At 42.7% G+C, this 16,414-nt stretch overlaps 1 protein-coding gene across 4 annotated transcripts in view; it reads left to right on the top strand.

Moving 5' to 3' along the window:
• Positions 1-16,414, top strand: part of C8H1orf21 (chromosome 8 C1orf21 homolog) — a 102,644-nt gene that overhangs the window by 77,798 nt on the left and 8,432 nt on the right. For 3 of the 4 annotated variants that reach the window (XM_015636643.3, XM_033516426.1, XM_033516427.1), the window contains exons 4-5: positions 11,429-11,505; positions 15,141-15,201. In XM_015636643.3, the coding sequence (XP_015492129.1) occupies positions 11,429-11,505; positions 15,141-15,201 (138 nt within the window). Of the gene's footprint in view, positions 1-11,428; positions 11,507-15,140; positions 15,202-16,414 lie in introns of those variants that run through there. The other variant, XM_015636644.2, reaches the window with a different exon arrangement.

The following is a 16,414-nucleotide window of genomic DNA, read 5'->3' as shown; positions in this document are numbered from 1 at the left end:
CACAGGTGGGGGAAACAAAAGATCCTCACACACATTTTGTGCTTCTGTTTGTTTCAAAACTGCTTTTGCAGTCCTTCAGGTTGGGAAGGTTAGGTTTTGTCAGATTGTTAAATTTGGCTGCTAAGTGTGATGTTTCCAGTTTTCTTTGTAAGGTTACATTGTTTGTTATTGTGTTACAGAGTTGAAGAGTCTGCTGGAAGGTCAAGTGTGCTCCTTGCTGGGTCTTGATGTTCTGGGTTTGGTAGGTCTCTAGTCTGGTTGTAAGAGTTTATGAAGTGTGAGGCAGAGAAGGGCCAAGAGAGGGATTCATATCATGGGTTGTTCAAAAGGTGAAGGTTTTGTCAGAATGAATTATCTAACCAGGTGGAACATAGGTACAGGACCTCCAGAGAGCCTTGATCACCATCTCTACTGCTCTTCAGTTTGCAGAGAGAAGAACAGGTGAGAACTGTTAATGACAGCCAACTGAGTTTGATTTCTGATTTGCATTAGAGTGCACTTCTGACTCAGGCAGAGAGCTTTCATGTTTGGGACATGTTGGTCCATCGTTTTTGAACATTCCTGTGATGGGACAACCCTGTTAAGTTTTAAAGGTGCTTATCTATTCACTCACCTCACTTGAAAAGAAAATAGAGCTTGTGTTAAAACCTGGTGTCTGCAAATGGCTGAAAATTAATTTAAATACTTGGAAGCCAGTTTTGATTAGATAGCAAAACTGAAATTGTTTAAGAACACATGTTTTGCATGTTGCATGTGATTTTGATTAATTTTAAGAAGACCTGATGGGCTTTGAGTCATAGAACATGGATTTTTTACTTCCCGATATTTCTTTCAGCATCAAATTGTTCTGTTTAATATTTCAAGCATTGAGGCAGGAAGACAGACCATTGCCACCAACATTTTTGGATTGAGAGAGATCTTGAGCACTGTACCACAAATGTTTTGTAGCCATTAGAGGAGGTGAGCTTAGCTAATTTCTCTTTCAACATCCTTTTACCTTACGTTTTCTTGAGTATGAATGCATAGTTTACATGTGCACCCTGTATCTGTTGTAGGTCAACCTCACTTGTTTGAGATAATGAATTAAAAACAGGACTAAAAATATATATATATATGGCATGCATGTGATCCATCCTAACCTCAGAGGGGCTTTAAATACTGTGGCTGAAATTGGAAGTGTGCTCGGTAGGAAAGATGTGGGCAGATGGGGAAGAGCTAGATGGGAGTGATAAGGACACTTAGCAAATGTAAGTTGTAATGGAAGATGGAAGGAATTGATTTGTTTAGCCTAAAAATACAGAAAAAAACCCAGTAATCTGATATGGGAAAGATTGCTTTAAAAGGCACGGCAATAATTTTTCTCTATGACTCCTGAGAGAGGCAGGAGGGCATCAGGCAAGCATTAAGGCTGGGTAGTAGGGTAAACGTTTGAACTTTCAGGGAAGTGGTAAAATGAAAGACAGATTGTTGGGAAAACCTGTGGGATAGGAGTTTGGAGAACAGGTTAAACAGAAATCTGTTGAAGTGGTTTGGGTACATGCCCTGGGGTGGTGCAGTTGGGTGGTATTTTGAAATATCTTTCTTTTGTGATGGTTGATAGGAGGTGAAGATATAAGGAGTCTGATCTTGTAGAGTTTCACTATACTATTTCATGTTCTGATCAAGAAGACATTGAAATTTTGTGGGTGAATGGTGGATCCATCCTGCTTGCCTGATCTTGCACAGCGTGGTATCCCCTTTTCCATGGCCGGTTGCTCTCAAGGGAGCTGACACTGTATCCCGACGGAGGCTGGGCTCATGGCCGTACACTGCTGATGCACACAGCTACTCCAGGCTGGCTCTGACCCATTCCTGGAGGACAGATTTTCTGCCTTCTGGTAGAGGAGGGCAGATCACATATAAATTCTTTTCCCCTGTCCTCTCCCACCTACTAGGAGTGGTTTTGGGAAGAGGGGATGCAGAAGATGAGAGGATGAAAAAGCAGAGTAGATATTAAAGGCTATAACAGGCATACATTTTGGGACTCTGAAATACTGGTCATCTTAGGTTCATAGATATTTTTAGGTTGGAAAAGACCTCTAAGACCATTGAATCCAACAGGTAATGTCCTAAATGTTGGACTTCAGTATTTCCAGGCCTGTAATTGAATTTTGGGCTTGTTCTTCTCAGTATTGTTTTGGATATCTTCCAGATACCTCCAGTCTGTACCACACTGAGCATCAGAGCTATATTTCTACATCCTCATTGGAATATATTGATGCCTCATTTTGCCAGCACTTAGGAGTTACATTTATTTATCGGCTCTTCTTCCAAGGAAACTTTCAGAGATAAACACTTAAAACCCAGCCTCCATTACTGATTTAAATGGCTTATAAAATTTTTAAACCGTTTATGATTGTCTTTCATTCTGATGTATATGGTTTCTCTTCTCAGTATTACTCTCAGATAAATGTGTTGGGAGAATCCAGGCAATATCCATTCTTATATATCTGAGGATTGGAAATGCAGTAAGTAAGCAGGCCTCTATAGTCTGTGAAACAATAATCATTCTTTCTGCTGTTCAAAAGTAACTGCTAACTAAAACAAGATGATGATGATACAAAATACACAGATCAGATGTAAGACTTTTCCTGCAGGCCTAATGTTTCTTGTGTGTGTCATAGTACATATGCGATACTTAGTAATATTCCAAGCATTATGTCCCTTTAATATTCACATTTCACCCAGGCATGCTGAAATTTTCCATGTAACAAGAGCTGTTACTTCATTCTCTCAGGTCTTAAATCTTATGCCTGGTGCAAATTTGAGAATTAATGCAAATAAAAGAGACGTTGAGAGGAGCAAAATATAGACATTGAAAATATGTTCCAGCAATGGCATTTACATAATTACAATTAATGAAAATCTCAAAATTAGAGCCTTGGAGAGTGCTGGGCAAATGAGAGCTTATTGTAGGGAATTCTTGCTGGTTTGGAACACACAAGCCCTTCCTGAAGTGAATGTATTTGTATTGCTGAGTAGCACCACTCTTGCTTTTCTGTTATCTCACTTCTCAGGGTTACCTCATTCATAATTTCTTGCTACCGTTTCACTCTGCTTACATACGGCTAAACAGTATCTTTTCATTTGCACCACATCTTTAATTAGTTTGGGTTTTCCTCTTGATTGTAAGCAACAAACGCAGAAGGACTTTGTCTTGCATTGTTTTCCCTCATTCCATCCTTTGTAAATCCCAGGTTAGAACCAGAGGGGGAAAACTACCTTCATAGAATCATGGAGTGATTTGAGTTGAAGGTACCTTTAAGCTTATCTCATCCCACCCCCTGCCATAGACAGGGACACCTTCCACAATACCAGGTTGCTCCAAACCCTGTCCAACCTGGCCTCGGACACTTCCAGGGATGGAACAGCCACAGAATCTGTGGCACAGAATCCCAGTTGCTCCAAGCTCTGTCCAACCTGGCCTTGAACACTTCCAGCGATGGGGCAGCCACAGCTTCTCTGGGCACCCTGTTCCAGGGCCTTCCCACCCTCACAGGAAAGGATTCTTTCTCAATATCCCATCTAACCCTGTCCTCTGGCAGTGGGAGGCCATTTCCCCTTGTCCTGGCACTCCATCTCTTGTCTCTCTCCATGTTTCCTTTTGGCTCCTTCAGACACTAGAAGGCCACAATGAGGTCACCCTGAAGCTTCTCTTCTCCAGGCCGAACAATCCCAATTCTCTCAGCCTTTTCTCACGGCCAATCTGCTCCATCTTACATGTATCCTGTTAAATTCTCTGTTAAGACTTGGTTAGTGGGACACTGTCATTATCCTGATATCTAGGAGGGTGTCAGTGCACTTTATGGAACTGCTTGGATGTAATAAGAAAAATGTAATAAGCATAGTCTGCCCAATTCTGCAGCTGACAGATCAAAGCCAGTGACCAGCATAACTCCAGACTCTGCAAGAGGAAGCACTATCACCATGCTGTTGTTTGAGGTGGGGGAAACCAACTGTTATTTTTAACACCTCCTCAAAGTGGCTATTTGGTGGTCACCATGATTTCCATGAGCCCATCCTACAGTGTAACCCCAAATGTTGTATTAAGGCAGTGAGGGAGGATCTCGTGTGCATCTGCATTGGTCTTGGTTGGTTTTGACAGCACAGGAAGATCTCAGGAGGCTTTGCTTTCATGCGAAGGCATCTCTCAAGAAACTGATTTTACAAAGGGTTAAAGTAGAGCATGATCCAAAAACAGGCTGAAAAAGACCCATTTTGGGTCTACAAAAGTATCTTAAGAAATTGTTATTGCTGCTGAAAATGTAGACCCAGCTATTTAAACAGGGCACACTTCCTTCTCTAGCTGTGTTCTCTCATACATGTTTGAAGGGCGTAAAACTATTTAAAACCATCCCAGTAAAACAGTCTGCAAAACTGTGGTGGCCATAACCCTCCTGCCATTCCAGCAAGGTGCCTTCAATGGAGCAGGAATACCATGATACCCTGACTCCCTCTCACATCATTTGTCCCTGGCTGTAAATGTTTCACAGACTTTACCCAGTCCTGTTGTTTCCTGCTCATTGCCAGCTCTTTCTGTGTTATTCCACTTGGTGGAAAACTGTCTTCAGGAGATACACATGAAAAATTGGGAGCATGAGTAATATCTACATTTACTATAAATAGGAGTATTTTTGTAAAAGCTGCTTGAGCTAAAGAGACAGAATAGTTGATGATACAGGCTTAATAAGCAGAAAATTAATTTTTGAGCCAGGTTTTGTTATCTAGGGTGGCTCTGCAATCCAGAAGAGCAACATATCAGCAGAAGTGCAAAGTTGCCAAGTGCTTTTTGTTGGCAAATGCTCTCTGAAATTTCCTCAAGAGTCACCCTTGTCTTCCAAATCATCAGCAATGGATCAGTAATCATCAGAAGTTTAAATTTTAAACTTCTTTATATTTTTTATTTGCTAGATAAAAGTTTCAACCAGTCTGATATACCAGAGCCATTGAAGATCAGATATATTAATGACAGCTGGAGAGCAGGTTGCCTTTCTGCCCGTAGCATTTTATTTGCAGTATTTTGGATATCTTTTGATGCAACTGTTCTTCATGCTCTAAGGTACCTTGCCATCTAGATTTCTGGGGCATACAGCTGTGAGGGCCAGTTTTCAGCCTCCTGTTAAGTTGTTCACAGAGGGGATGTTCCCCATCTTCATTTTGCAAATCTCTTCCTGCTGGCAGTCTTGCAGACATGTCCCTTCCTCTGTTTCCTGCCCGTGTTCTCTGGGTTTATTACATGGATGGGCAGGGCTCCCGCTGCAGGAGCAAGGTAATTTCCCATGTGACCTGAAACTTCAGCTCCTTTGGAGACAGTTGTTCTGCTTTATTCATCTCTGTGATGCTCATTTTCTTATCCTGGCTGACCTTTCGGAGTGCTGCGGAGGCTGAAGGAACCAGAAAACCCTGATTGTCAGGGCAGCATAATCTTCATATTTCACAACAGAGGCATTTCACCTTTGATTACTCTGCTTGTTTTCTGTAGGGGACACCTTGAGGTTTATCAGCCTGTTTGTAGAAGGGAATTTTGGGATAGAAGTCCAGATTTTATTTTTCTGGACCTTAATGTCCCAAGCTATAAAGAACCACAAGGATTCACACATGTGGGCTGATAAAAGCTCAGAGCTCTGACAGGGAGCAGGGTGGCGAGGTGCAGGGAAGAGTTTCCCTGCAGAATTTATTGGTAGTACTTATTTATCATTTATGTGCCTTATTTGTAATTTCATCTCTTACCTGCCCTAATTTCCTGTTGTCATGCCAGCTTACTCCCATGTCTTCTTTTCACACAAAACCCTGGTTTTAAGCTATTTGACAGAATTAATTTGAATTATTGTAACTAATTAGTGCAGACTTTCTAATATTGACTGGGGATGAGGATGTTTAGAAAGTTGTAGCCATTAGAGTTAGTAAATGTATGCTCTGTGAAAACCCTTCAGTGGTGGGACTTGCCCTCCTTTTATTATTCCCTGCTCTTCAATAATGTCCTCCATCAAAACTCAAAGGCCACTGACTTGGGCTGAGGGTGAACATTATTTAGTACTGCAGGAGAAGTCCTTCAACTCACTCCAGAGGGAGCTTTTTTCTTCCTCTTCCTTTATGTTTTCTTTTTTACCCCTGACTTTGTACTTTTGGCTGGATTTTTCTGATTTTTGAGCTCCTGCCGCTTGAGTTGAGTGTAAAGGGCATGTTAGATTTCTTATAAAAATAATCCCTTCATAGTTTTTAACATCTAAAAAGCACTAAAAAAGAATTTAAAATGTGTTTCTGTACCACTGTGTGTGCTCCTATGTGTGACTGGTAAACAAACACTGAAAGCAGCATTTCTGACTTCACTGCAATGGAGGCCTTCTGGTGGGCTGCAGAAAGCTGCTCAGGATTTACACATTTTTCTTTTTTAATCTGTTTTTATCCCATTTTGAATATATTGGGGGGGGGGGAGCAGCTTTACATCCTGCTCTTCCATATTGCATTCCAGGAGCTGGAGTTGCTACAGCAGAATTTCCCAGTAATTTCCCTGGGAAAGAGGAGCTCCATTAAGTGGCTGGTTTCAGGATGAGGTCTGCCCTCTGGAGTATGTTTTGGATCCCTGATGAAAGCACAGAATTTTTCCCTGCCAAGCCTGGGTTACACTCACTGCGTCAGTGCAGACTCACTTGCATGATGCTGGCTGGGTTTGCAGAATCAGGTTTTTTTTCTAAAATGACTGCCAGGCACTGTGTTTGCTGCTGCCTTCCCTTTGCATTCCTGAATGGCCTCAGTCTCTCCCACTGCTTCTTGGGGCTAAAACTTAACAAACCTACTCAAAAGTAGTTTTTTTCCAAGGTCTGATTATACTTTATCATGGAACTAAACGCTGGATGAGGTTGGATGTCATCTGGTCCAGCCCTATGACTCAGGTAGGGCTATCTAGAACCTCCTGCCCATGGTCAAGTCCAGACACCTTTTAGACATCTCCAAGGATGGAGATACTGACAGGGGTGGGGCATCATGGGCAACTCCTTCATGCTGGGCTGAGGAGATACTGACCTGACACAGCAGGAGTGTTTATTAAAACATTCCATTTAAGACAAGGTTTTTATTATGAAATGTGACCTCGGGCTTCACCCAAATGCGCAAATAACAGCCATGTTTTCAAATCCTCCCTGTGTGAGGATCAAGGTGCTCCAGGCAGCAGGACAGCCAAGGGACTGTGGTGACAATGTCTTTCTTAGGTGTCATCTCACTAGAAGAATCCATTTCTGCCTGTGTGCCATGATGGTTAAATTAACTGCTAAGCCCTGGCTTTAGTGTGTGGTGTGTATTGTAGGGGTGATGTGCCTCTGGAGCGCTCAGGCTCTTGGTGTGGTCCTGGGGGTGTCCTGTGCCTGACCAGGAGTTGGTCCTTGTGGGTTATTTCCAGGTCATAGTGTCATCAGGTGCTTGGTTTGTGTACTCCTCCCCAGCCTGGCTTCCAAAGCTCATGGGCAGATGGGTCCATGGTTTTCATTGTCCCTTATTCCCTGTGTGGATGCTGAGAGGACTCAGACTCCTGTATCAGCACCATCTAACATATGCTGTCCATGCCATGCCCAGGACACCCTTCTGGACTGGATGCCTGTTCACATTCTGGCAGGGGTAATGTGAGTCCTCTGATGAAATTGCATCCAAGAATAATCTCTTTTGAGTAGTACCTGTGATTTTTCCATATTTGATTTGGCCCTTCATTATGAAGTTACCCTAAATAACATTTTCAGATGGTTTTGCTTACAGGTAGATAGAGAAGAACAGAGGCTCTCTTCCTGCCAAAGGATTGCACAAAAAAATGAGCCCTTAGGTACATATAAAGCAAGGAAACTTGAGTAAAATCTCATAGGTCAGTCCTTTTCTCTAGTGCATCCTAATGGATCCAGGTGGCCCATATGAGATATTACTACCTTGAGCTGCTGCTCATGACTGAGTGAGGTTAAAAAGTGCTGGGCTGGCATATTGAAATTTCTCATCTCAACATTCAGTCAATTTCTAAGTGATGCATTTGGTTCCTCCTTTTCAAATACAATTATTTTTAAGAATATTTTATGGTGTAAAGAAAAAACAAATACTTCATTTTTCTTCTGAGTGACTTTAATGGTGATCTGCTCGGCTCTAGAATGCAGTTTAAAGGTGCTTTTGGCTCCTTTGAAGAAAAGTGTCATCTTGATATAAATCAGGAGTATTATTTTATAAGGACTGTTAGCAGCTTACCTGAGTCAATTTGTGGCAGCCTTATGAAGAAAAGCAAAATACTTCAAATGAAATTCACATATCTCCAGAAATGGGTTCATCAGAGGGGAGGCATCAAGAAAAATGTTGACAGATATTTAATTATAATGGCAGTAGTGGCTGTTGCTATGTTAATAGCATCTGGCAGCAGAGTCACTGCCATCTGTTAGTGCCCTGAAATCCTGGAGATGGTGCATCCTTTATGGAGGAATTAACAATAATTAACAAATCTATCACATGAAATCACCTTGATTGGATGACACCCTTACCTTGATAATGATTAATTGCAAAATAATGTGCAATAAAATGTTCACTATTTTCCTTTTTTTGCTACTGCTGCTCTACAATTGCAGCATCCTGGGGGATTTTCTTTCAAGTCTGTGGTGTGAGGCAGCATTTACTGCATTTAGTGTAAATAATCCTTATAAGCAAAGCTAGATTAAAACCAAACTCCTGCATATTCATTTCGATTTGCAACAGATTAAGTCTCTAAAACCAGTTGTGGTTCTTTTGGTGCATAGCAACTAATGTTAAATAAGGGAGAAAATGAGGTTGGACTGCAAGAAGTGACTCTTCAGCCAAAGTCAAGTCAGTCTGAAGAACAATCTGACTGCATTAAAGCATTTCAAGGTGTTTTTGTTAACTTAGTATTAGAAGCCAAGCCATTAATTTCTGATGAGTCAATTTGTCTTCGAAGTGATGAGAAAAAAATATTCTATTTGTTTGCATTTAGAAGAATTATTTTTAAATATCTCTTTTTATTGAAACCAATATTTCGATCAATGCAATGAAATATCTCTGCCATAAGTAAGAGCTATAAACAAAGCAGTGAGCCAATTTGAGACCTGGTTGGGGTTTATTTTTCTCTTAACTCTTCCTTTTCTGTCTGTTCCTGCTGAGCAACAGATGGAGAAGGTAACGTACTCTTTGCTTCAATAGGAGAATTGTAATAGATACTTGAGATGTGGTAATTACCAGGAGCAATAGGAGGGAAAGAGTAAACTCTGAAATCTTGAAGTCAACTAATAAGGAATTTTAATTCTCTTTTTCCCATGTGTGTCAGCTAATATTCTGGATATTGTTCTGGGACCCACTGTGAGAAGGCAACATAGACTTTTCTTCTATTTGTTCCTAAGTGCCAGAAGTTCTTTTAGGCTGGGAATTGGGCTGATTCCAGCTCCTGATAGAGCTACAGTGACACCAAATAATGAGCAGAGGTGTGGAAAGCTGAGTTTGTACTACCTTGATTTATCACAGCTCCCAACACAGGAGCTGTAGATCAGTCTTCCCTTCCCCTTCCTGTCCCATGGAGCAGACCTGAGGATAAAGGCTCCCCTGGTGCAGGAGGCTGGGGTTTAGCTGATTTATGGCTTTGTTGTCTTCTCCATGAGACCCATCCCTCTCATTTTGTTTTGCTTTGACAGACATGTGAGTCAGGCATGAGCTCATGGGTTGTGTGTCTGTGTACACATGTGTTCATCACACACAACATGTACATACCTGTCACACCCTCCTAGCACTGTTAAAATTAGAAGATGCTTTGAAAAAAGTGATTTTGCCTTTTGTTCTGCTGCTCTGACATGATATCACAGGATCCTGAGGAGGCAGTGTCTGGTGGGGTGTAGCAAATACAGACACCCTTGTTGTATCTTAGAAGAAAGGCTTGTTTCTCTCTCACTGCTATTTTCATGCAAGGCACTGTTCCCTGGTTAGGAGGATTAGAAGATATGCATTAAACAGTGTTAAATATGCTGAGGCAGTTGATGTTTACAGCCCTTGTAGAATTATTCATGAAAATATTACCTGCTAGACAGCCTTTTTTTTTTTTTTTATTCAGTGATTTAGTAGCCCTTTCCAAAATCTTGTCGTGTTATTCATAGACTAAATAAGGCTAAATAAAACCACCAAAATTACCCACAAAAATATTGATTCTTGGGTTTATGTTTCTTAAATTGCCATGGGTGTGACATGCCTAAGAAATATAAAGGGATTTGTGGAGCGGCTGAGCTCTAAGATTTGACTCAGACCTCTCCCATCTGCATCAGCAGCTTTCCCTAACACATGGCATTGGGAAGATCTGGAAGGGGCTTTATCCCTCTGAAGGATTTTGGACATAATAGATATATGTGTGCTCTAAGTTTGGTTTACAGAAGTTCATGATGAGAAGATATTACCAAGCAGTGCTGGCTTTCAACTCTCTCTTTCCCAGTTGCTCCAAGCTCTGTCCAACCTGGCCTTGAACACTTCCAGCGATGGGGAAGCCACAGCTTCTTTGGGCACCCTGTGCCAGGGCCTCATCACCCTCACAGGGGACAATTCCTTCCCAGTATCCCATCTAACTCTGTCCTCCGGCAGCAGCCATTCCCCCATGTCTGTTCCTTTTTGGCCCTTGTCCCAAGTCCCTCTCCAGCTCTCTTGGAGCCCCTTTAGGCACTGAAAGGGGTGCTGAGGTCTTCCCAGAGTCTTCTCCAGGTGAACACTCACAGTTCTCCCAGGCTGGCTCCAGAGCAGAGGGGCTCGAGCCCTTGGAGCATCTCTGTGGCCTTCTCTGGACTCTCTCCAGCAGCCCGACATCCTTATTTTGGGGATTTCCAGAGCTGATTTGCTTCCTTGGGCCCCTTGTGCCTAATTTTACGGCTGAGCACATCATGTCTGCCATTGCTGCTCTTCACTGGCACATGTGACACATGGTTCCTCCTGCAGACAGTTCCTTGATGCTGCTGTTTCCCACTCTGTTCTGAGCCAGCCTGTGGATGCTGGGTGACTCTGGGACTGCCTTCCCAGTGCTTTCCCTTGCACTGGTGAAGGTGGAGGCTGGTGTTGTTACTGATTTATATGAGCACCCCCCATTTTCCATGGACTGATGGAGAGTTACTGGCCAGCACGGAGTTTGATCCCTGGATTTCATCCAGTGACCCAGAAGCAATTCCACATGCCACTGAGCCCAGGGCATTAAAAAATTGCTCACCTGAGGTAATTGCATCTCTTGTGTTACCTTTAATTTCATTTTTGTCGAGCTTTTCTCTTTTCATTGTGCAAGCAGAAGAGCCCAGACCCAGCCAAGTGTGACACCCTGATGAGAAATATCTGTCACCCTTTGTGGGTTTAATAAATACTGATGCTATCTCTGTTGTGTGCTTTTTATGTGTTTCAGGAAAAAAGTGCCAGTTCAAACACAAGACTTAAATCTAATAAAGAGATCCCAGGATTAGTACATCAGCCCAGAGCAAAGTAAGTTCAATTTCTGTTGTTTTAATCATAATACAAATAAACACAAGTAGTGTCTGTGAGGTTCACAATTACTGCCTAGTAAAGACCAAATGATGACTCTAGTAGCCCTAAAGTCATGCTAGTTATGATCCTAGAGGTAGGATCACCTGTGTCCCAGGACTGGGAAGCATCCTCTCCTTTGCACAGCAAAGATCCAGGTCTTTAAAAAAGGTGAGATGCATCCTATTGTGCCTAACAGAGCCTTGTGCTATTTCTCAGCTTTCTATACAACTTACACAACAAACTTCTGTATATTTATTATTGTTCCCAAATACAACTGGGTGAGTCCCAGGGAAGTTTTTGCTAGCTCCTTCTTTAGATTAGTATTAATTAGTACTAATTAGTACCAGTCCCTGTTCTACCCGGGACTGGTCAGATTGTTAAAATAAAGGTTGTTCTGTAGCTGCAAGTTCTTCCCTGCTTGGTTCACAGTTCTATGCCCATGCTCTGCCTGAAGTATTTGCCTCTTGTGGAAGAGCTGGTTATTGATACTAGTAACTCATTTCTTATCTAACTCAGTGTTAAATTGTAATCACTAATTGGCTGAAAAATAACAGATTACACAGAGCCACATACCGGGTTTGTGAAGAACAAGTGATAAAGGTTTGTGATTTGGATTTTGAACACCAGTGGAAATGCTTTTCCTTGTGCCCTGCCCTCAGGGCACTTACTACTTAAACTTGCTGCCTGTCAAGTGCCTTGAACACGATTTTAAGTCTGGAAACTTTCATTATTTCCTAATCAGCTGACAATGTAATTCAGCCTCTTTTCAAAGGGAAAAGCTGAGTGCTTTGGATGTAATTGCAAAGAAATTCATGGTAGGGAGGTGGAGGTAGAAGCACTCTTCAGCAAAGCTATACTTCATTATTGTGGCTCAGTCCTTCCCAGCAGAGTCAGAGATGTATTTAACATGAGGCTAATTACTCTGGAATAAAAAAGGGCTGTGCTTTTGGTGGGTCATCTTTTGGTACCCACAGCAGAGGAATTGCATGGAGCCAGGACTTCCATGTCTTCATAAAACTCTAATTTGAAAAGTTCCTACAGAAATCAGAACTGACCAAAAAGCCTATTTTTTACATTGCATTGACAGAGATAAATATTTCTGTCACAGACCTGCAAAAATAAGGAAACTTGCCAGAGAGGTGCAGTATGTAACATAAGGTTGTTGGGTAAATCCTCCAGCATTTGCCCAAGGCTCCACTGTTTGCACAACCTATCAGTGCATTTCTGTTTATAAAGTGGCTACATGTGTTTTAGTTGCTAATTGCCAAGTCAGCTGTTACCATGCGCAATTTTTATTTTTTTTTTAAGGTTTATTGTCTAAAAACTATGACAGTTCTGACTTCAGAGCTGGGTGGCATAGGGTGGAAAAGGTCCACTCAGCTGGAGGAGCAGAAATTGATAGATCATTAGATGCATCTTACAGTACTGTTCTGTTAGTTCTAATACAATGGATGTTACTTCTAAACAAAACATGGACTGAGTACCAAATTATCAATTCTTTTACAATATTTTAATGTCAGCTGTAAAGTAAGATTGTGCAAAGGGTGTAAACCCCCTGCAGGAGGTTTTAAATATTTCAATCCAGAGCCCTGGACTCTAAAACCAGGGGATGTAGGGAGACAGCAGTAGCCTTATGGGGGTCTTTGGCTGAGGGAGAAGGATTGGTTCTTCCTCTTTACACCCAGTCCTGGTACCTGGCACACCTTCAGGGCTTCCCCCTGCACCTTGCCCCGGCTTCACTGACACTTGCTCTGTCTGTTCATCACCAAACTCACCCCACTTGAATTATCAAACACATCCACCAAGTACCCTGGGACAAGTTCATAACTCAGGGACTGACAGCAGCCTAAAAGCATAAAATGAAGATGGCTATTTCAGACCAGTTTTACCCTGCCAAATTGCAGACTCTCAGAATGGTTTGGGCTGGCACATGAAAAATCAGCTAACCCAGCCTCCCTTCCATGGGCAAGGACACCTTCCACTAGACCAGATCTGTAGGATTATCCTGTGGCAATTTTCATGGATATGACTACACAATACTTTTTTATCCCTGCCTTCTTCTAGTTTTCTTACTATGGTTGGGATGAGTCATTACAGTATTCTCATTTTATTAGAAACTGGATTTATGATGTTGTAAAGGCAAGACTATTTTTCAAGCACTTGCCTACTCAGAAAGGGCTGCACTGCTCTAAAATCCCCCTCCAAGGCACCTGAATACGCAGGTGATGGGGTCAGCTGTCCCAAAAAAGCATCTCTTTCCTATCTGAGGTGGAGGTGGGAACATGAGGAACAGTCAGACAGCTGGGGACGAGAACTCGCTCAACCACTGAAGGGTGATTTGTTCGTGCTCCTGAATCACCAGCTTTAGGTTTTAATGCCATTTCTGAGCCCTCCTCTTGTGAACTGAGCTTCATTTATGTCTACATAAGCAGATCTTTGTATATGTTCAGCCGATGGCAGGGAGGGCTCAATGCTGAGCTTTGTGGGGAAGTGCAGCCCATTGTCGGGCAGTTAGGGAGAGCATTAACTCATTACAGCTGAAAGGATCACCCTGAGGAAGAGGGGATGGGTGGGAATTCAGCAAGCCGAGCCAGTTTTCTGTGCTGGGAAAAATCTCCAAGAGCTGTGTATCCTTCTGACCGTTTGGTATCATGGTTGCCACTGGCACCAGTCTCCGTCCTCCCTTTTTTGCATCTTTTTGTGTTGTACGTGGAGTCCCTGGCACTTTTCCCTGTGAGCCCTGCTGCAGATCCAGAGGATGCTCCAGCCTCACCTTCCTGGAGAGGTGTTACTCGTGGAGGAAGGAGGTTCTCACCATCCCCCGACATAAATACACGTCCCAAATACCACCTGCCATCCATCCTCACCCTTGTCTCCTCATCCTTTCTGTCCTTTTAGCTTTCAAGTTCCCCATGGGGAAGGACCCATGGGTCTAGTGTTTTATAGACAATGAAAAAAGAGTATTTTCCAGCCCTCTTTATTAATGCAAAATCTTATCACTGAGCCTCTTGGTGCTGCAGAATTAGTAGAAGTGAAGGGTCTGGAGCACCAGGAGTGGCTGGGGGGGCTCAGCCTGGAGAAAAGGAGCCTCTGGGAGGCTCTGGCTCTGCACAACTCCCTGACAAGGTTGTAGCAGTTGTCATTCTCTCCCATAATGAGTGGCAGGACAAGAGGACAGAGTCTTTAACCTCACGTTGTAGGTGTCTCATTCTGTGGTGCTGAGGCTGGCAATCCTGGAAAACCACCTGTCATGACAGAGAGGGGGCTCTGTCTCTCAAAGGGAGAGGTACTGGGCTATTGTCCTGGAGTCAGCCTGGAAAAGGGAACAGTGTCCTCTAGATGCTTGTGGATCCCAGTTACCATCCCAAGTGTTGCATATGTACACAGAACTAAATGCAGTAATTTTTTTGTGGGCAAACAAAAATTGGGGGGGGGGGGGAAGATTAAAAATTGACATTGTAGATGAAAGAGTAAAGTGATTTAATTTTCACAGTGGGTGGAAGCTGACAGCTGGGCTCCTCAGCAATCCTGGGCTGTTTTATAGTGGAAGAAATCTTTTTGGTATTGATGCTATTGATACCTTTGCCTTCCAGCATGCACATTTCCGAAAGCCAACAAGAATTCTTCAGAATGCTTGATGAGAAGATTGAAAAGGTAAGACACAGTAATGTGAACACCCAGTCCTCCCTCAGGGGCAGACACAGCTTTCCCAGCTCCAGGGGAAGGACATTGACCTGCCTGCTGCAGCTCTCCATGTTTTCCTTGATTTGGAGGGCTCTGGCCCAAGATTTCCCTTCCAGCTTCTTGGTTAGATAGTTCAAGTGCAAAGAAGACCAGGAAGATAAAGAGCTTGCAGGAGGTACTAAGAGAATCCTTTGTTTTGTGGGAATGTTACCAGTTTGGGATTAATGGCAGGCTAACTCAGATGTTTAGGATACACATGCTGAGTAAAAGTGAAGAGCAAAGTGGGATTTTATGTCATTGCTGATTTGATTTTTCATCTCATCTCTGTGGGAGACAACTGGAATCTTAATGCTGGTAGTAGCTGGGATACCCCAGGAATTTCTTGCTGAATCTCCTTGAAATAGCCACTGGCTCCAAGGGATGGTGTGGCTGAAAGTATGGATAACTCTGCCCCAGGGCTGTGCCAGTGAAATAATGGTGCTGGAGATGTTTTGAAGAAGAGAATGAATAATTCTTTGCATATCTTAGCTGTACTAAGAGCAGCTTTTGTGTGCTTCAGAAATCTTTTAAATTACACCCTTTGCTTCTTTGTGAGACAGCAGTGAAAGAGCTCATACTGGGAGTAGCTGAGGGAGATGGGAGGCTGAGTAGCTGAGGCTGATGTTCACACACCAATTTACTCTTTACACTGCCTGTTTTGGGTTTGTGCATCTTGTTTAAAACTTAATGTTTGCTTCCTCAGTAGCAGTACACTAATTTGTAACTCACAGTTTCAGACTGGTTATAAAGAAGCATTCCTTTATGGAAAGGGAAGTCAGATACTGGAAAAGGCTTCCCAGAGAGCTGGTGGATGCCCCAGGCCTGTCCGTGTTAGGGAGACATTTGGACAATGCCCTTTACAGCACACTGTAATTTCTGATCAGCCCTGAAGTGCTCAGGCAGTTGATGATTGTAGATCCCCTCCAATCGAAATATTTCTATTCTATTCTATTCTATTCTCGTGTTTGGTTGCAGAAGGGAAATTTTTACTTGCATGGCTCTGGACTTCTGCTGGTTTTGCCAGCACTCCTGGTCCTAGGAATCAGAGTGCTACAGTGGGCATATCTCATATTTGTCCCAAGCAACACATTTGTTGCTTTCCTCTTAAAAATTATGAAAACAAAAGAACACATAAAGGGGAATA

The sequence above is a fragment of the Parus major genome, chromosome 8 (assembly GCF_001522545.3).
Source record: "Parus major isolate Abel chromosome 8, Parus_major1.1, whole genome shotgun sequence".
NCBI classification, from domain to species: domain Eukaryota; kingdom Metazoa; phylum Chordata; class Aves; order Passeriformes; family Paridae; genus Parus; species Parus major.
This window is presented reverse-complemented; position numbering and strand designations above follow the sequence as displayed.